Genomic DNA, 21,126 nt, shown 5'->3' on the forward strand with positions numbered 1-21,126 from the left:
TGGCACTTAAAAAAATTGGCCTCAAACAGCACATGATGCAAATAAAAGAGAAATAGAGGTGCACTGTGGTCGCTGGACGGCTAAGCTAAGCGACACAAACACCTCAATATCACAGGAATTATTCGTCCTAATCAATGGTATTATTGGTCTAAATCACTGGAAGAAAATGACAAAATCACAGGAATTATTCGTTCTAATCAATGGTATTATTGGTCCAAATCACTGGAAGAAAATGTCAAAATCACAGGAATTATTCGTTCTAATCAATGGTATTATTGGTCCAAATCACTGGAAGAAAATGACAAAATCACTGGAATTATATGGCAGTAATGTCGGGAATTATATCAAATGGCAGTACCACTGGACATAAACGGAAGTGTCAGACAGGATGGCACTTAAAAAAATAGTCCCCAAACAGCACATGATGCAAAGAAAAGAGAAAAAAAGAGGTGCACTGTGGTCACTGGATGGCTAAGCTAAGCGACACAAACACCTCAATATCACAGGAATTATTTGTTCTAATCAATGGTATTATTGGTCCAAATCACTGGAAGAAAATGACAAAATTACAGAAATTATTCGTTCTAATCAATGGTATTATTGATCCAAATTACTGGAAAAAATTACAAAATCAAAGGAATTATTCGTTCTACTCAATGGTATTATTGGACCAAATCACTGGAAGAAAATGAAAAATCATTTGCAAGATCACTGTAATTAATAATTCATTATAAATCACTGATATTAATTGGTAAAATCTCGCTATCGCCTGCCTAGTGAAGTGGAATCTAGATGGGATTTTGTTCCGGGGACACAATAACTTCATCAACTGTCTAAATCCCAATGCACTAATGGCGGAAAACGGGCGCACGTCTAACAGCGCACTGATTATACTGAGAACTGATTATACTGATCAATCACTGATTATACTGAGCACTGATTTTGCTGAGCACTGATGATACTACGGAAAACTGACACTGAGCAGCGAGAACAGCACTGGACTATTGTACTGTAGTATACTGGTCACCACAATGCTGCACTGTACTACTATATACTGCTCACAACAATGCAGCACAGATATGGATACTTGAAGTGACACGGAGCTTCAAAATACAGCAATGGCCTACTGTACTGTACAACTATATACTGTTGGTCACCAAAATGCTGCACTGTACTACTGTATATACTGCTCACAAAAATGCAGCACAGATATGGAATGGATACTTGCAGTGACACAGAGCTGCAAGATACAGCAATGGCCTACTGTACTGTACAACTATATACTGTTGGTCACCAAAATGCTGCACTGTACTACTATATATACTGCTCACAAAAATGCAGCACAGATATGGAATGGATACTTGGACACAGAGCTGCAAGATACAGCAATGTCCTACTGTACTGTACAACTATATACTGTTGGTCACCAAAATGCTGCACTGTACTACTATATATACTGCTCACAAAAATGCAGCACAGATATGGAATGGATACTTGCAGTGACACAGAACTGAAAGATACAGCAATGGCCTACTGTACTGAACTATATACTGTTGGTCACCAAAATGCAGCACACTGAGCAGATATTTGCAGCACACTGAGCACAGATATGGAGTTTTTCAGGCAGAGAACGTAGATATTTGCAGCACACTGAGCACAGATATTTGCAGCACACTGAGCACAGATATTTGCAGCACACTGAGCACAGATATGGAGCTTTTCAGGCAGAGAACGTAGCCACGTCCTCTCCGTTCAATCTCCAATGCACGAGTGAAAATGGCGGCGACGCGCGGCTCTTTATATAGAATACGAATCTCGCGAGAATCTGACAACGGGATGATGACGTTCGGCCTCGATCGGGTTAACTGAGCAAGGCGGGAAGATCCGAGGCTGCCTCGGACCCGTGTAAAATAGGTGAAGTTCGGGGGGGGGTTCGGATCTCGACGAACCGAACCCCCGCACATCTCTAATATATATATATATATATATAGTGTAGGTAACAATGAGCGGCACTCAGCAGACTTGAAGTAACGAAAATGCAGTTAGTTTAAACTAACTGCATTTTCGTTACTTCAAGTCTGCTGAGTGCCGCTCATTGTTACCTACACTGCATATTGGGAGATAGTATTCATCTCACCTGGGAGGGCACCGCAGCCATTTACCTGCAAGAGCAGGGAGTGCCGGGACAAACAGTTTGGATATATATATATATATATATACACATATATATATATATATATATATATATATATATATGTTAACTGTGGAGGCCCTGTTCTTCTCTTATCACACTGGAATTGAAAGTCTGCCCAGCACACTGGATATGTCTCCCACAAACACCCAGAAGAGCGTGTGCAGTAAGTAGGTCAGCACAGTCCCCCACCCCTTTACTATGGGGCCCTGTATTAGGGAGTTATGCCCATTAAGGTAAAAACACCATTTTGATTGCCGGAATGAAAGACAGCAATAACTATAAATGAAATCATAGCCCCATATTCCAGTATGATGCACAGTTGTGTAACAGCACGTGAACTATGGTGATAGAAACAAAAACATTACTTATCATATAAACAAAATGTTCTGTAACCATGTTATTGTTGAAAAACACACATCCTGATTAAAAACCTTATGAAGCAGGACACTGGGATGAATATGTGTTTGGCATATTGGACTACAACATATCTAGACAACTACAAGATAACTGGACAAACACCTACCCACAACCACTTGCTTTTAGCAGGACAGCCCCAGGCCCCCACTGTGCCATAAGTGGCAGGGTGGAGAGGTAGGAAGAGTGCAAGAGCATTCATCACAGCTGCTCTGCCTTACGAGTAATACTGTAGATTCCGCACATTTGATCTAAACAATGAAAGGTGTGGGGGGGGGGGGGCACAGCTTGGGAAACTCAGGAGTGCTGTAAACTGGGCATGATGCTAGGCCACTCCCCTTCCCAAAAGGCCACACCCTTTTGTCAGGTGTTGCGTTGCTCGGTTGTCCTGCCTTCATATTCCCAGATGTTGATATGACAAACAGAAGCTGTGTCACTAACTGTAGCTTCTGGATATCTGAATTGCACAGGATCGCTATTATTGATGGTAAGAGATTGGACACTGGCACAGAATGCCTTTCTGCACTGAATTTGAAATTCACACTTCGTTCAGTTAGCATGAACAGAGCTGGGATAATGACAGTCAGTCCATTCTGCTGTGTGCAGTAAATGAACCAGGGCTTGAAACTCTTAAAGTCAAGTCCTGCCGGTGAAATATGAGAAATATTATGGTCATATAGCGAATGAGGTGAGACCTTTGCAGAACAGTTTCCAAAATGTCACTGTTGTTTATAATCATTCTATTAGTATTAGTACTATTTATTTTTATCATCATCATTATTACTACTACTATAGCTCAGAATTTAACTACAGTATTCATAAATGTTGGACATACTGTATTACAATCACGTTACTAAGCCTCTTGAAGGGCATATTTTACATCTACAAATGGTTATATGCTGGACATATTACAAGGCACATAACTGAGTATAATTTATGCCAGGGGTTCTCAAACTTTTTCTTCTATGGTGCCCCTAGAAAGAAGATAAATGAGCTGCAAAACCCCTTAAAATTTCTAATTGCAAATGTTTCCTAGGAAACACCTAAGTTCTACTTATACAGGAAATAGAGTATTAATGCGGGGGGAGATCAAATGAAAAATAATTTATAACAAAAGCACAAATCTTAATTTTCAAAACATAATACAAACAATATACTGGGACGTAGTCACTGACTTTTGCCTGGTTCATACAGTTCCATTAGTCCGGCTGGACAGCACAACATTGCGGTACACCACACCAGTGGAAAACACCTCCCTAGTGGAGAGTCATATCCAACTTCTAATAGAGGAGCTACTGGTACCAAAGGTGTTTCCTTAAAGATTCACCCCAATCCCACTACGGGTCTCCTGTATAATCAGCGGTAGCATAACAGTCATACTGTTATACAGAGAAAGTATACACCCTTTAGGAATCCACATGACTTTAGCTTGAGGACTGTGTCTCTCGCTGGTCATACTTACACATCAATTAAGAGCTGTTCCTCCACTTATACTTTGTCGTCTAATTTTTCTCACACTCCCACACACACATTACATTAGGCACAGCACAGACATTGCCACCATCGTCATTGTAACAACAAACAATACTAACGGTCACTAATGTGAAGTGTGAAACTGCTCACGGCAAAGAGAGAGGACCTTGAAGTCTGGCTGGATGGAGCTGAGCTGGACCCTGATGTTAGCCTCCGCATCAGGTAGAAACGAGTGCCAAATACTCGTTTCTCATACTGCACCAGAACTGAGAAACTAAAACATTGGCAAAGAACTCCTTCACTGAGGAGTCACACGTCATATCAATTAATGATTAATAATTACTTGCTGGCTTCTATCAAAAGGGTTTTGCACCCACAAATGTGTCTGTAATTTAGCCTCTTCTCTGGCAGTTAAGTACTGTACTAGTAACTTTCTGACTTCATCTTTGTGTTGCACATTTTCCCACATGCCAATCAGACCCACCCCCATCCCCCTCACATGCCATGAGATTGTCTTATATGCCCATCAGACCTAGCCAAAAGGCTGTCAGCAGTCACTGCCTCCTGAACCTCTCATTAAGATGGGTACTGACAAGTCTAAAATATTTGCACCCTTTGATGCTTATGGTTCTTGTGAAAATCCTATGATCAGGTAGAGTTTCCATTGAAATCTTCATGGTTTCCTTTACAGAATGAAAATTACATGTTTTCAGAGGGAAATGGCTAGAACGCTGTGCAATGATAACGGTAAGCATTCCACAAATTACGGATGAAAGAAATGAACATCAATTCAGCTCTTCAAAATAATTATTATCCTCAACACCACTTGTGGCTCATTACTGCGCTTCCACTAGACTTTTATAAAACAAAATCCATTCTAAAACAAACAAAGTATTAACTATTCCTGGGTGATAAAAAAAACACAACTTATCAAAATACAATTTAACGGTACTTTGTGAATATTAACAAGATTAATTTCCATTTTGCCATGTTCCCCTCCTATCCACCTTGAGGTGACAGCAACTCAAACTTTATCACAAAGCTGCAGATTCAGAACACAAACTCCCCAAACCTCTATTCCTCATGCAGATTAGTGATGTTACAATTAAATGATTTTCTGCTGTGGAATTTCACACTTTCCCCATAGACTGTGCGGTGTTCTGGAGGCCAGAGACGGGAACAGTCAGTGTACTAGTCCATTTATTAATTTATGTTTATAAACAATATAAACGTTAAGAGTTTTCTTCTGTGTGCAGTGCTTAAACATTGTTGCCCAGTTTATAAAGAACTACTAGACATATTTATCAATGTATGGAATGGCACTTGTTCTCTATTGTCCCTTAGAAAATCAACTGCACATGGGTCCACATTCACCTTTGCTCTAATGGCATAAAATAGCCCTGTTTAGTGTTCCAAACGTCGTGTTCCTTAAATAAGTGCACATCACTAACGAGACAAAAGCACAATGCAGATACACAGACTACAGACTAGCATTACATGTACTTCTGTGTGCGACTAACATAGAATTTGAAACATAGAATTTGACGGCAGGTAAGAACCACTTGGCCCATCTAGTCTGCCCCCTTTGTTTTTCCCCTTTAGGTATAAAAGCAAAACAAAAAACAACATATGCTGTTCTGGACTAGGGTGGCCAATCCCGGGCCATTTTTTCAATTCCGGAAATCGGGATTGAAAAATTATCAATCCCGGGATTCCTGGGATTGGCTGCATTTCAATGTGTCCCACCCACCCCAGGTCACAAATCTGAGTACAAAAGACAGGGGCCCAAATGTATTAAATGTTAACTAGAGATAAATCTGAGACGCATAAAGCGAGATAAATGACCAGCCAATCAGCTTCCTAACTGCCATGTCACAGGCTGTGTTTGAAAAATGACAGTTAGGATCTGTTGGCTGGTCATTTATCACTCTTTATCCATCTCCGCTTTATCACTTTTTAAGGTTAATACATTTGGGCCGAGGTTCCAATCCGAGCGGGCATGGCATGCCTGCCGCCATGTATCGTTATGCTTAGTCTGCGACATTATACACAATTTAAAACAACTGACAAAAGTACTAAGCTTGTGTCCCTGGTAGGCTGTGAGCATCTTTATGTGTGGCTGCAATGTGACTAAGAGGAACGTGTACTAAGCAGTGATAAAAGTGGAGAAGTGAGCCAGCGGAGAAGTTGCCCATGGCAACCAATCAGCTGCACTGTATACTTTTATACTGTATACTTTTATAGTATGCAAATTATAACTGTTACATCAATGCTGATTGGTTGCCATGGGCAACTTCTCCGCTGGCTCACTTCTCCACTTTCATCACTGCTTAGCACATCTACCCCTAAGATGCAAACATTTGTAAAAAGAAGACATCGCTACACGTGGCGAAGCCTCTGAGTTGGGCTAAGCATTTTGCACCATATGGTGCAAAAACACTAGGTGAATGTTGACACATCTGTATCTCCAGATACTATATATATAAAAAGGCTAACGCTGCTTCTCACCTCTATGGAGGGGAATTCAAGTGTTTTGATCACCGGCGCTCACTAAATGGCGCCTGACGGATCAATTAGAATGTTAACATTACTGTTATGTTAATGTGGAAGTTTAACTTAACGCTTCGTCAAACCAGTCTGGGGACAGGGGCGCATTTGTGTCCCAGCTAGCCGGATCACACATTTGCAGTGGAACTGGAATCCTATTCTGTGGCATTCCGTTCAATTTTGTATATAGATATATACTGTAGATAAATAGATAGATAGATAGATAGATAGATAGATAGATAGATAGATAGATAGATAGATAGATGATATATATATCTTAATTATTAAAATTATAATTAAATAATTGATCCTTGTTAAATAAGCTTCCCCATGAAGCTGCCACCTGCAAAACTTGCAGAATCTTATTGGCGGTAGCTGTTTATCTCTGGTGATAGTAGTGCTATTGCCTGCGGTAACACATGATAGATATGGCAAAACATGTTTTGACCAGAGACAAGTCTTAACCCCCCCCCCCCCCCCCCTTACCCTTTCTTTTAACTCCACTAGTACGGTCCTACAACAGCAACACGTCCTCTTTTGTATGTCAAGCCCTGCAGTGGTTGGCATCCTCAGTCAGAACAATTGATTTGGCGGATGTAAGAATTTTTGTTACTTTATCTGAGATAGATGAGAAAGTCTAGTCATAGCAATCCCCCCCCCAAAAAAAGTATTTTATTTATTTTCAGTAACGTCGTAAAAAGAGTTGGGAAACATTGTATTTACTGGGTCTCTGAATGCATAAGCCTTGAGCTGCCATGCTGGGACAATGAATAAAAGCTATATCTAGACCTCACTTAATGATAATACCTTTGAGCACTGAAGAAAACAGCCTCAGTATTGAACTGGTATTTTTATCACACTGTCAGAAATTATCCCGCTTCTTTCCACCTTTGAGAATAATGAAAATAATAACTCTGTCCCACTTTAATAGCTTTTTATCACGTTTGTAACGAGATTTGTCTTTATGAATGCTTTTTTATTACACTTGTTTTGTCAAAAGAAACCACTAAACCAGTAACACAACAAAATCAATCAGAACTAATACAATTATACAATATTCTTTTTTTGGACAATAGTTCTCAAAACCTTTTCCCCGTTCTATTTGTTCTATTACTGTATATCTACTGCTTCTCTATTCCACATTAGATATTGCAACAAAGTCTGGTGTTTACATCCTTTTATAGGGGGTAATCCAGATCTGATTGTAGATATGGTAAATTTAGCACATCTACGATCAGTTACTCTGACATCCGGGGGGACGCGCAGCACAGGGCTAGTTCGCCCCGCATGTCAGTCCCTACCCCCCACACACACAGGTGTAATAGCATTGCACGGCGGCAATACTTTTGCACCTGGCGAGTAGCCCCCCCCCAACGGTCCGGACATGCCTGCGTTGTCTGGACCGTGACCCCCCAGCGGCATTCTAACGCAGTTGGCACGCCCCCTCCCGTCCAACGACCTCCTCTGCCTGTCAGTCAGAGGCGATCGCAGCCCAGAGATGCTGTTAGCATCTCACTGGGCTCTCGGGGAGCAGGTGCACTCCACATAGGGATTCAGACTGCGATATCTGCCGCTGCAGTGATCCAGTCTGAATTAGGCCCTTAGTCATACTGCAAATGAGGTCAAATCATTGACATTTTACTGGTGTCCCCCCAGGCGATCCAGGAGGGGGATGTCCAAATAGGAGGTGTGGGTGGCTTGGCGCTGTGATTTGCATTTACAGTAAGCCGCAACCTTACTGTACGATGCCATGACTCATTGTGCAATGCAAGTGATGCTATGATGGCGCAATTCACCAGATACGCTTTATTACAATCCAGACCGCTACAACCTCGCCATTGATTGCCTTATATATAGTATGTGACAAAATACATTCTCAGAACATAAAGAAACATTTTCAGTAGTAGTCTAATGTAGTACAGACCTACAGTACAGTGAATAGCCTCAGGGCCGGATTAAGGCAGGGGCGACAGGGGAAGTGTCCTGGGGCCCCCTCACATTATGGGCACCCACACATTAGGGGCACCCACACTGCTATTTGAATTGGAGGAGTCTCAGTCTGTCAACTCAGCTGTTCATTAACAGCGGTCACCGGGGAGCTCCTCCAGTGGCAAACGCAGGATTTGCATGGGGGGGGTTTCCAGAACTGGGCGGAGCCAATCACGGAGATGGGGACTGAGGTGCGACAGTTTATGCTGGGTCCGTAAAACTAGTGTGTGTGTGTGTGTGTGTGTGTATGTATATATATATATATATATCTACACATATATATATATATATACATACATACACACACACATACATATACACATATACATAGCATATTAAACATGCATATATATATATATATATATATATATATATGTACACACACATACAGTACACATATATATACACATGTATATATATATATATGTATATATATATATATATATATATATATATATATAAAACTCCTGTCGGTCTAGCACTCCCTTCAACAAATTGTATCACCTGCACCGGTGCCTTCATGTAGATACAAACACAGTCCCGGAGATGGGGCACTCTGGTTCACTTGCTTGCTAAAGTGAACCAGAGTGCCGCATCTCCGCGACTGTATATATATATATATATATATATATATATATATATATATATATCATATGTGTGTGTGTTTATATGTATGTATGTATATACATGTGTATATATGTATGCACATGGATATATATGTACTATAATTAAAATAAAGTAAACTTTTATTGCACTTGCACTTACAAGTGCCACCAGGAAGACAGCAGGCTGCAGAGGACGCTAGACAGCCATTAATAATACTCATGCAGCTAAAAGACAAAAACATTTTTTTTGTGGAGGGGGGTTTCCGGGTGCTCGGAACCCCCCCCTGGGTGCGCCACTGTCCTCCGTGTATGTTGAGTATCACGGGATTGTGCAGTAACTTCCTTTGACACACTGAGGTGGCCACGTCTGCTGCTGCTAATGGCTGCGCACAGGCAATTCCGCTGATATGCAGTATGGCTTCCTCCACTGTCCAAAACTTCCAGCAGCGGCTTTAATGACAGTTCCCCTGACCCGCATGACCTGCTATCCTGCAGAGGTGGCTCCTGATTCCACTGGACAGGCCGAGCCATCTGGCCATCTGTGTATGTGTGTGTGGGTCAGGAGGGGGTTGGTTGTGCGCTCATGGGTATAGTAGTGGGGGGACCCCACAACCCTTAATCCGGCCCTGAGTAGACTCCTTTAGTACAGGGAAAATGAGAAGAGGACTAAGTGATAAGAACATTTTTTTATGAAGGGCAACACAGTTGGAATTACTGGATCACAGCACTGAGGTCTGGGGTTTGATTCTTTTTAAGGCCCTAAAAGTGTGCAGTTTGTATGTCCTCCCCGCATCTGTGTGGGTTTCCTCTGGGTCTCCGGTTTCCTCCCACAATCCAAAAACATACTGGTAGGTTAATTGCATTCTATGTATGTGTGTATTTGTGTACATGTGGTCAGGAAAAGAGATTGTACGTTCCACTGGAGCAGGGACTGAATGAGTAAATATTCTCTGTAAAGTTCTGCGACCGCAATAACCCCGTCTATGGTGCCACTGCGCACGTGCAGGTACCGTCCTGCACGTGCGTGACCGCCGAGTGTGATGTGATTGCATTGACTGCGAACGCCTCTGCCTGATTGACAGAGCAGGAGTGGGTCGGCTGTGTTTTCGGGGCTGCTGTGTGACATCACACGCAGTCGCTCTGATGGAAAAAATGGCAGCTAACCGCCTGCATACGCAGCCTAGTTACGGCTGCAGGGGGTCTTCCACAACTGCTGCGACCACAATTAAACTGAGGTTGCAGCCACTGGGCAAGCCATTTTGCATTCCGGGCGGCCTTCCCCTGCGATGGGTGGCCCCCCGCATGCGATATAAAGAATTGCAGATTCTGCTTTATAGCAGAATCTGCAATCCGTAGTGAATAACCCCCAATGTGTGCACTATATAAAGAACTATTAATAAATCAATAAAATATTTTTTTGCAGTAATATTATACTTTTGTTTTGACCTTACCAGTGGCGGCTGCTGCCCATGCACAGGCCACACATTGCAGGGGTGGTGGTTTAACCCATATAAACATACATGTAATGTTGTATGTAATATATGTACTGGCTGCCTGTCCCCAAGATCAGAAGCGCTGGTTTTCACTGAGCCGCCGCTGTACCCATGACATAGCATTCGGCTTGTCTTTCCTCTATAATCCTGCCCCCAAACTCCTATGAAACTAGCCAATGGAGTCTGGGGGCAGGCTTAGAAGGAGAAGTGAAGCCAAATGGCGCATTCAGAGTACAGTGGTAGCTATGAAACGCACAACGCTGCCGATTCCCGGGAACAGACAGTCAGTACATATGTTACATACAACATTACATGTATGTTTATATGTGCTAACTGCTCCCACCCCCATGCGCTGCAGTGAACCAGCGTATGCCACTGGGCAATACACAGAATTTATGCCTGAGTGTAGAGGAATTATACTGACCTTTGGTCAGCCTATGGGAAAGCACAGAGTGCACTGCACCTCATTATCAACACAGTGAAGCTATTATAAGAAATGCAGACATGCATTTGCAGATTGCTATGAAAAGGCAAATGGCAACCAAGACACAGTGATGTCATCAGGAACAAATGTAGAATGTTTCATACTGTATAACGTAAAAACAAAAAACAACCCTGCATCAATACCCCATACAAAACAAACAAATCACATAAAAATCTAACCCAATTTATTCTGACATATGTATATGTAGTGGGAATAAGTTCTAATTTACTCATGTATATAAAAAAAAGCAACTGGGACCCAGATAATACATTTACTTATTAGCTATTACTAGTAGTAGACAAGTAATGATGACCTACCGGTTTGGCGCAATGAACATATCTTGCTAGGCTGATTATCAGATCATGGGTAATGGGATCCACCAAGTTCCGGAAGCTTGCATATCGATAAAGGACATCATCCAAGGATGTAGACTCCATGCCCAGATCCTACATAAAAAAAAACAGAAACTACTTAAATTTGTAACCTATAACTATTTTGCAGTAGGTCTCCTTACTAACAAGTCTATTTACTAAGCCCTGGATGGAGATAAAGTGGACGGAGATAAAGTACTAGACAATCAGCGCCTAAATGCCATGGTACAGGCTATGTTTGCAAAGTGACAGGAGCTGATTGGCTGCCACTTAATCTCCTTCCATTTTATCTCCATCCAAGGCTTAGTAAATAGACCCCACAAACCCCATGGTTCACTGCAGGGCACATGGCTCCTTATGGATCAGAGAAAAAGACGATGCTGTAGAATACACCTCCAGATCCCAAAGCAGTAGGATTTTGTATCTTGGCATCATGCCATTTCACAGTTGTTATAATGTTTCTTCTAAGCACAGTTCGTGAATGGAATTTACATTAATTTAGAAAAAATCAAAACTAAAAATCAAAGCAGACGTTTGAGTAGACTAGAATTCAATTACCTACCTCATTACTGAGGGTGAAAAAGGGTGGCAGCCTTGGGCTTTAATGCCAGAGGCTATTCAATTACAGCACCGTTTTTCACCCAAGCCCCTTGTTGTAATGTAATGGACATTATCACGTGTTAACGGACAATGACACACAGAATCCAAAAAAAGTTCACAAATTCGTGGGTTAACAGGGTCGCCACACCTGTTAACTCTCTAGTTATCAGGTTAAAAAAAATCTCAGAAAACTGCTGCCGGCAGGCTCACTTCGGGGCTAGCTGAATATCCCCAGGGGTTCAATTAGCCCACAGCAAATTACCGCGGCTGATTAAATTCCCTCCTAAGTGTAGTCTGACAAGAAGTTTTTAATCTTTCTTGATATTCATTTACTCGATCACAGCAGTATTTGTAATATAGTTTACCAATACAGTACCTTACGTTTTACTATTGTAGGGGCTGTGAACTAGAACAATATATACCATCCATAGTATACAGCTTCTCAATGCTATCCAAGTATACAAATCTTGCGTTTTGTGGGAAAAGGCCCATATAGACGGGCCGATGCGGGAGAGATGTGTGCTGAGCGAACCGCTCAGCACACATCTCTCCCGCCGCTCAGCACAGCGCGATCTGTGCTGAGCGTGCGGGGGGAGACGGGGGGAGCGACCCGCTAGATTGGCCTGCACGGCAGGCCAATCTAGCACCAGCGATAGCGATGCGCGGGGCTGCGCATCGCTATCGCTGTTAGGGGTACACACGGAGCGATAATGCTGAAAATCTAAGCAATCTAGTCAGATTGCTTAGATTATCGCTCCGTGTGTACCCCCCTTAACTCTTCAATGCCTGGTACATTTCTATGACAATCTTTTGCTCCACTTCAATCTTAATTTTAGTTATGACTAGGTGTGCTACAGTGACTGATTTTTTTACAGCACCTAGTGTGGCCGTAAAAGCCCAGAGTTATTTAAAACCATAGACATAAAAAATTTGTGTTTTTTTTTTATTATTTTACTCTGTTTTTTGTTGTTGTTTTTTTTTTGCCTCTAAAGGTGAGTACACACTAACAGATATATCTGCAGATCAATTGATCTGCAGATATATCTATGGACGGATCGAGCAGTGTGTTCAGCATACACACTGCTCGATCCGTCGGGGACTGACGTCATGAACTGGGCGGGCGTGTACACACGCCTGCCCAGTTCAGCTGTCAATCACCGCCGGCCGCCGCAGCATGTGTACGAGCGGTCGGCCGACCGCCCCGTACACACACAGCGACGCGCCAATATATCGGTAGATATATTGGCCGTCGGCTGTGCTGCGCGGCCGACGCGATACGTCTGTGAACGACGGAGTTCACAGACGTATCGGCCGTACACACTGGCCGACGCTCCCGCGATATATCGGCCGTTCAGGAGAACGGCCGATATATCGACCAGTGTGTATGGGCCTTTAAATATCACTATTTTGAAGTTGTCAAGTAAATTAAGTTCAGGTATCAGCTGAGTAAGCTGGTCAGCCGGATTCAGTATGATTTACCGGCGGCTGGGATGCCGGCTGTCAATATACCAACAGCGGCATCCCAGCCGCAAGTATGCCGGCATCGGGGCTAGTGCAAAGAGTCCTCTTGAGGGCTCGCTGCACTGCGGGCTCGGTGGCTTGCTGCGCTCACCACAGGATCTATTCCTACGCTATTGGTGTCGTGGACACCTACGAGTGGAAATAGTCCTGTGGCACCGGTATTCCAAATGGTGGCATTGCCAGCTGTCGGGATTCCGGAGTTGGTATCCTGACCGGCGGGGATCCTGACAGCCGGCAAATTCCACATATACCTAATAGCCATACTTGTATCCTTCCCTGAAATGTCCAGTAGACTCCCACAATTTTGGGGAATTCTCCCGAACTCCAGAGAGCAGTTTAGAATCCAGAATATGCTCACTTGCCCAGTGAAGTGTAATGTCCAGAGGCTTCAGACAATGAATCGCCAATCTTAGCATTGTGGCTCCGCTCCCTGCTGCCCAATGCCACAAATTGCAAAAATGAGTGGGGGAGGGGCTATTCAATGCGCCATGTCTGCTGCACTTCACACCTGTGCCTGCCACATAGGATTTCCTACAGGCCATTTTTAAAATATCAGCAACAGTGGCTATACAGGTTGAGTATCCCATATCCAAAATGCTTGGGACCAGAAGTATTTTGGATATCGGATTTTTCCGTATTTTGAAATAATTGCATTCCATAATGAGATATCATGGTGATGGGACCTAAATATAAGCACAGAATGCATTTATGTTCCATATACACCTTATACACACAGCCTGAAGGTAATTTAATACAATATTTTTAATAATTTTGTGCATTAAACAACGTTTGTGTACATACACACAATTCATTTATGTTTCACATACACCTTATACACACAGCCTGAAGGTCATTTACAATATTTTTAATAACTTTGTGTATTAAACAAAGTTTGTGTACATTGAGCCATCAGAAAACAAAGGTTTCACTATCTCAGTCTCGCTCAAAAAAATTCTGTATTTTGGAATATTACGTATTTTGGAATATTTGGATATGGGATACTCAACCTGTAGTAATCTAATCAAATAACACAGGCTTAAGGGCCTCATGCACTAGAACGATTTTGCTCAATTTTAGCTCAATTTGGTCACTCGGGACTATATATTGGGTGAAATTGTGCATTTTTAGCTGTGTATCCGATCCGATCCAATGCGCGGTCGACTCCTCCAGGTTGTTGGTGCTGCACTCGTTATTTGTCGTGATCAAGTGGAATTGTATGGAATCGAACGGTGGTTTTTGTGCTCATGATATCGCTTGTGATCTATAGTAGGAAGTTTGAAGCACCCTAATCCAGCCCATCAGATGTATCTGATGGTACCTGTAAATGCATGCTATACATCCCATGCAATATGTAGGCGCTTGACATATCCTATGTGATGTATAGCATGCTCCAAAAAGTCACACTGTACCAAATCGTTTGGAATCGTATGTAAACACTCCAATGAAGCTCCCGGGAGAGTTCAAGGGAAATCGGCCCGACTTCAGCCTCTAGACATATCGTTCTAGTGTATGGGGCAGGGACGTGCAGTCAGGGGAGGCAGTGCCTGACTGCTGCTCTCCCCTGTCATGCTCCGCCGGCTCCGTCCCCCCCCTCCCGCTCACAGGCACCAGACGTCTCTCTCCTCTGGGCGGCTCTCACCACCTGGAAGTGTCCGGCGGCTCCGTCCTCCCCTCCCGCTGACTTGTGCGGCTCTCCCCTGTCCTTCTCCGGCGGCTCTGTCCGCACACAGCAGCAGGCAGGTTTTTTTTTTTCCCCTCTCTCTCTCTCTTAATGTGTAAAAAGGGGACGCTGTCTTCCGTAATGTGTAAAAAGGGGAACTGTCTGCTGTAATGTGTAAAAAGGGGGACTGGCTGCCGTAATGTGTAAAAAGTGGATGCTGTTTGCCGTAATGTGTAAAAAGGGGGGCGCTGTCTGCCGTAATGTGTAAAAAAGGGCGCGCTGTCTGCCGTAATGTGTAAAAGGGGACGCTGTCTACCGTAATGTGTAAAAAGGGGGTGCTGTCTGCCGTAATGTGTAAAAAAGGGCGCGCTGTCTGCCGTAATGTGTAAAAAGGGGGGCACTGTCTGCCGTAATGTGTAAAAAAGGGCGCGCTGTCTGCCGTAATGTGTAAAAAGGGCACGCTGTCTGCCGTTATGTGTAAAAAGGGGACGCTGTCTGCCATAATGTGTATAAAAGGGCGCGCTGTCTGCCGTAATGTGTAAAAAGGGCACGCTGTCTGCCGTTATGTGTAAAAAGGGGACGCTGTCTGCCGTAATGTGTATAAAAGGGCGCACTGTCTGCCGTAATGTGTAAAAAGGGGAAGCTGTCTGCCATAATTTGCTCTCTCTCTCGCTCTCTCTCTCTCTCTCTCTCTCTCTCTCCTTTTCCCTCCTCCTGTAGGTTGAAATTTTTATGTGTAACTTACTTATTTTCCAGGTAATGGATTCTACTGTACAAGTGGACATGATCGGCGTGGGATGTAGGTAAGTAATCTCTCTCATTTTTACAGGTACCCCTACCCTATTGGATTCTACATGGACAAGTGGACGTGACCGGCGTGGGATGTAGGTAAGTATGTGTGAGTGTGTACGTGTGTTATAATAAAATTTTACTGTCACGGTGTGTGTGTAGTGTTTTTATTTGGGTATTTTTTGTTGTTGTAGAACTACAGGTACCAGCGGACCCTTTATTTCCCCGCATGCTGGTACTTGAGGTTCTCCAAGTACCAGCAAGCAGGGGAGGCTTGCTGGCCCTTGTAGTTCCACAACAAAAAACAATATTCTTTTTTTACACACATGGCTATCAGCCCGGCACCCACCGCCCAGGGGTGCTGGGGACAGCCTCGGGCTTCACCCCTGGCCCTTGGGTGCCTGGAGGGGAGGACCCCCTTGATTTAAGGGGTCCCCACTCCTCCAGGGAACCCCGGCTAGAGGTGACTAGTTGGGGGGGTAATGCCACGGCCGCAGGGACCTACATAAATGTGTCCCTCGGCTGTGGCATTATGTCCCTGGCTAGTGGAGCCCAGTGCTGGTTTTAAAAATACGGGGGACCCCTACATCTTTTGTCCCCCATATTTTTGGAACCAGGACCGGACTAAGAGCCCAGTGCTGGTTGTCTAAATACGGGGACCCCTGTCCAATTTTTCCCCCCAGTATTTAAACAACCAGGACCGGCTCAAAGAGCCCGAGGCTGGTTATACTTAGGAGGGGGGACCTCACGCATTTTTTTTTTACATCAAGTTACTGGAAGCCCTGGACAACAAAACTGCATTCATGTCCTCCTCCCACTCCCTTCCCAGTCCCAAACACTAATTTTAAATGTTTTATGATGAGCAGGCAGGCAGCAGGCATTGGCGGCATCGGACTGAGATGCAAATTAGTGGCAGAGGGCTGGGTCAGTTGATGGTGGCCGAGTTTGTAAGCCATTGGCGGTGGCAGCAGGCATCGGCTCAGAGGCAGTAGCGGGCATTGGCTCGGCTGCGGTAGGGGTCATCGCCAGGATTCGGCGGACATTATGGTAGTGCCTCACCAGCCACTGACCTCACCGCACGCCACTGGTATGGGGCCCTTATAATTCCCTAGAGAATGTTTGCAAAGTGTTATGGGGCTGTCTGTTCTAAGCAGCAAAAGTGATTAGGGGGATATGATGCAGTGGTACAGAGGATACTGTAGAGTGTCTGCTACAGTGGGGAGGGGATCAGGCTCGGCGTTACCCGCTCAGCGAAGGGATGCAGTGCAGGGAGGCGCTGGGACGAAGAGGCGCTGCCCCTGCTCTGCATCCCTTCCCTGCTGCTGCGCCGTCCTGTCCCCCCTGCTGCTGCTGCCAGCTTCTGTGCCTGTCACTGTATGACAGGCACTGGCAGTAGCACCTGCAGCATGAAAAGCCTCCTCTTTTCCCATCCCCTCACTGTGACCTATGTGACAGCGCTGTGTATGGATCAGAGGAGGGGGTGGAGTTACATGGGACAAAAGGGGCGGAGCTACATGGAACAGAAGGGGTGGAGCTACACAGACAGAAAGGGTGGAGCTACACGGACCAGGATGCTGTACAGAGGGAGACTGGAGAGTAATTACAGTGGCAACCAGCCAGACTTAGGTAAGTGGAGGGTGAGAGAGAAATGTAAGTATGTGTGTGTATGGTGAGTGTGTGTATGGTGGGTGTGTATGTGTATGGTGGGAGTGTGTATGGTGGGGGAGTGTGTGTGTATGGTGGGTGTGTATATATATATATATGTGTGTGTGAGGTGTGTGTGTGCGCGCGCATTATGGACGCTACTACTGGGGGGGCATTATATGTAAGGACGCTACTACTGGGGGTGCATTACGTATAACGACGCTACTAGTGAGAGTGCATTACATGTAAGGACGCTACTACTGGCGGGGGCATTACGTATAACGACGCTACTACTGGGGGGGTATTACGTATAACAACGCTACAACTGGGGGGGTATTATGTATAACAACGCTACTACTGGGGTGGCATTACATTTACGGACGCTACTACTACTGGGTGGGTCATTACGTATAGCGACGCTACTACTGGGGGGGCATCACATTTACGGATGCTACAACTACTGGGGGGGTAGTACGTATAACGACGCTACTACTGGGGGGCATTACATGTAAGGACGCTACTACTACTGGGGGGGCATTACGTATAAGGACACTACTACTACTAGGGGGGCATTATGTATAAGGACGCGTCTACTACTGGGGGTGCACTACGTATAAGGACACTACTACTACTAGGGGGGCATTACATATAAGGACGCTACTACTACTGGGGGGCATTACGTATAAGGACACTACTACTACTAGGGGGGCATTACGTATAAGGACGCGTCTACTACTGGGGTGCACTACATATAAGTACGCTACTACTACTGGGGGCATTCCATATAAGGACGCTTCTACTACTGGGGGGTGCACTACATATAAGTACGCTACTACTACTGGGGGGGCATTACATATAAGGACGCTTCTACTACTGGGGGGTGCACTACATAAAGGTACGCTACTACTACTATGGGTGCATTATATATAAGGATGCTACTACTACTGGGGTGCATTACATATAAGGATGCTACTATTACGGGTGGGGCATTACGTATAACTTGAATAAGATTGTGGTACTGTGTGGCGTAATTTTAAATGGGGGTACTATTGTGTGGCCATGCCCCTTCTACTACAGTGGGGAGTGTTTGCTTTGTATGTAGGTCTTTCTGAGTGGAAGTGCCTTTTTAAACAATACTTATCTGCTAATTGCAGCAAAACCATAATAAATATAGGAACAACTGTAGACCTATTAATGAAGCCTTTTCACAAACTCAAAATTCCTTGCCTAACGAATGAGTTACCAGCCATGAGGATTACTGTATAAACCCAGTAAGAGACTCATGATAATTAGGGTTTTATAGAGAATAATAATGAAATACTTTTATTTTAATCAGGTTTAAATAAATTGTGTACAGATATGGAAAGATTATGGAAATTGTAAGTAATAAGTCCTCTGTAGCTCCATTGTCACCTACTGCATCCGTCCCCATGCTCCGTAGGCTTACACTGAAACAATGATTTCACTTATTTTCACTTTATGTCACTTATTTCCACCTTTTTGCTGACATAAACCACTGGCAGGAAAAAGCTACAGTCCTGTAACTATGGCTTTCCAACATAAACTATCATAAATAACCTTAAACCTTCACAAGAGTCTGGTGTGTGACAAGATATTTGTGCCTGGCAGAAAATGGCATCCTAACCTTTGTCACGTTCTTACGTCTGCCAGGCACTATACAAGGTAAAGAAACAGTTTAGAATAATGGCTGTAGTTTCTGACTCTTATACTATATTATTTGCACAGAATTTGGCTTATTAGTGAGAACTGAACAGCAAACCACTGATAATGTGTAATGTATTAATAGTTTTGACTGGCTATAAACATATACAAGAGGAAAAGCAGGGAATATGCTCAATCTAAGTATATACACATTCCTGAAAAATAAAAGTGAATTTATTGGCTGAACGTGTTTAGCAACTTTAGAATGTAAGCTCTTGCGAGTAGGGCCCTCTTCCCTCATGTGCTTATCCTTTCTCTTACTTTAATAATCTTCAGCTGCATCAACTCCAGCAGTCTTCTGCCACCTGATACCTGATATGTAGCTATGTTTATTTACCCTGTACTTTTCCTATATTGTCTTCAACTGTAAATAACACCTTGAGATATGCACTAACTTTTGATAAGATTTTGACTATATAATCAAAATCTTACAGATTTATCTCACCGTGTGTACACACCTTAAGTTGCTGTTTTTCTGTTTTGATTATTTGTTTATGTACTATTTACCCGTGTTTTTAGAGCTAGTGGAAAAGGGGTATAAGCCATTAGATGTGGCAGTAGGGCCATCCTGCCTGAACTGAATGTTTTTATTCCAGATGTGGCCACCAACCCAGAGCACTGGAGCAAGTCTGGGGGAGCGGCAGAATAAACTAGCATTGACATATACATATATGTACACATTACAGTTTTAATAATTAACCCTATAGCTGTGCACCCCTAACAGTGCATGATTTATAGAACTCGTAGTTGATACACAGGAGTATTGATTACTGGCTAACACATTTAAAAGAGCCACATAATTAGCCACATGCTAATTATTTTACTTGTAATACTGAGGAAATCTTTAAAACAAGCGCTCCATACTATTGCTATAGTGGTCATGGTGTGGGCTGGGATCGGCGGTTTCCAGGCAACTGGTAACCCCCAATGCATTTGCTGATGCAATCCTCTAACTAGCATTTCCCAAACTCTACCACTACAGTCCAGGTTTTAAGGCTATCCATGCTTGAGTCCACATGGTTAAATCAAATTGACTGTGCTATTAATTAAGTCACCTGTGCTAAAAGATGTCTAGCCTTAAAACCTGGACTGTAGTGGTGGAGCATTGGGAAACTATGCTCTAGTCTCCTTGTTTCTACACAATTGGCCTAATTCAGACCTGATCACTAGGGTGCGTTTTTTGCATCTCTGCGATCAGGTAGTCGCCACCTACAGGGGGAGGGGGATATCGCAGTGCAGGGGTGCGATCGCATGTGCAAGAGAACTGCACAAACAGAAGTTTGTGTAGTCTCTGCACAGACCAGGACTTACTCTTTCAGTGTGGTGATCGGGGTCGGAGCTGATGTCAGAAACCCTCCCTCCAAACGCCTGGTCCCTCCTGCGTTTCTCCGGACACTCCTTAAAAGCGTTGTTGCGGACGGCGCACCTGCGCATTGCGGTGCATGCGCACTTCAGACCCGATCGCAGGCTGTGCGAAAACACAGCCTAGCAATCAGGTCTGAATTAGGCCCATTGTCCCTACAGTGTCCCCACCCGTCACCCAACTTACTCTGTCAATAAGTACTGACACATATCAGCATTTTAGGCTCATACTATAAAACAAAGATGTTAAGCGCAGCA

General features: G+C 43.8%; 1 protein-coding gene across 1 annotated transcript in view; it reads right to left on the reverse strand.

Moving 5' to 3' along the window:
* LRRC75A (leucine rich repeat containing 75A) overlaps positions 1–21,126 on the reverse strand; it is a 585,529-nt gene that overhangs the window by 383,300 nt on the left and 181,103 nt on the right. The window contains exon 2 of the mRNA XM_063955985.1: positions 11,517–11,645. Within this exon, the coding sequence (XP_063812055.1) occupies positions 11,517–11,645 (129 nt within the window). The remainder of the gene's footprint in view (positions 1–11,516; positions 11,646–21,126) is intronic.

Source organism: Pseudophryne corroboree, chromosome 2 (genome assembly GCF_028390025.1).
Source record: "Pseudophryne corroboree isolate aPseCor3 chromosome 2, aPseCor3.hap2, whole genome shotgun sequence".
NCBI lineage: Eukaryota > Metazoa > Chordata > Amphibia > Anura > Myobatrachidae > Pseudophryne > Pseudophryne corroboree.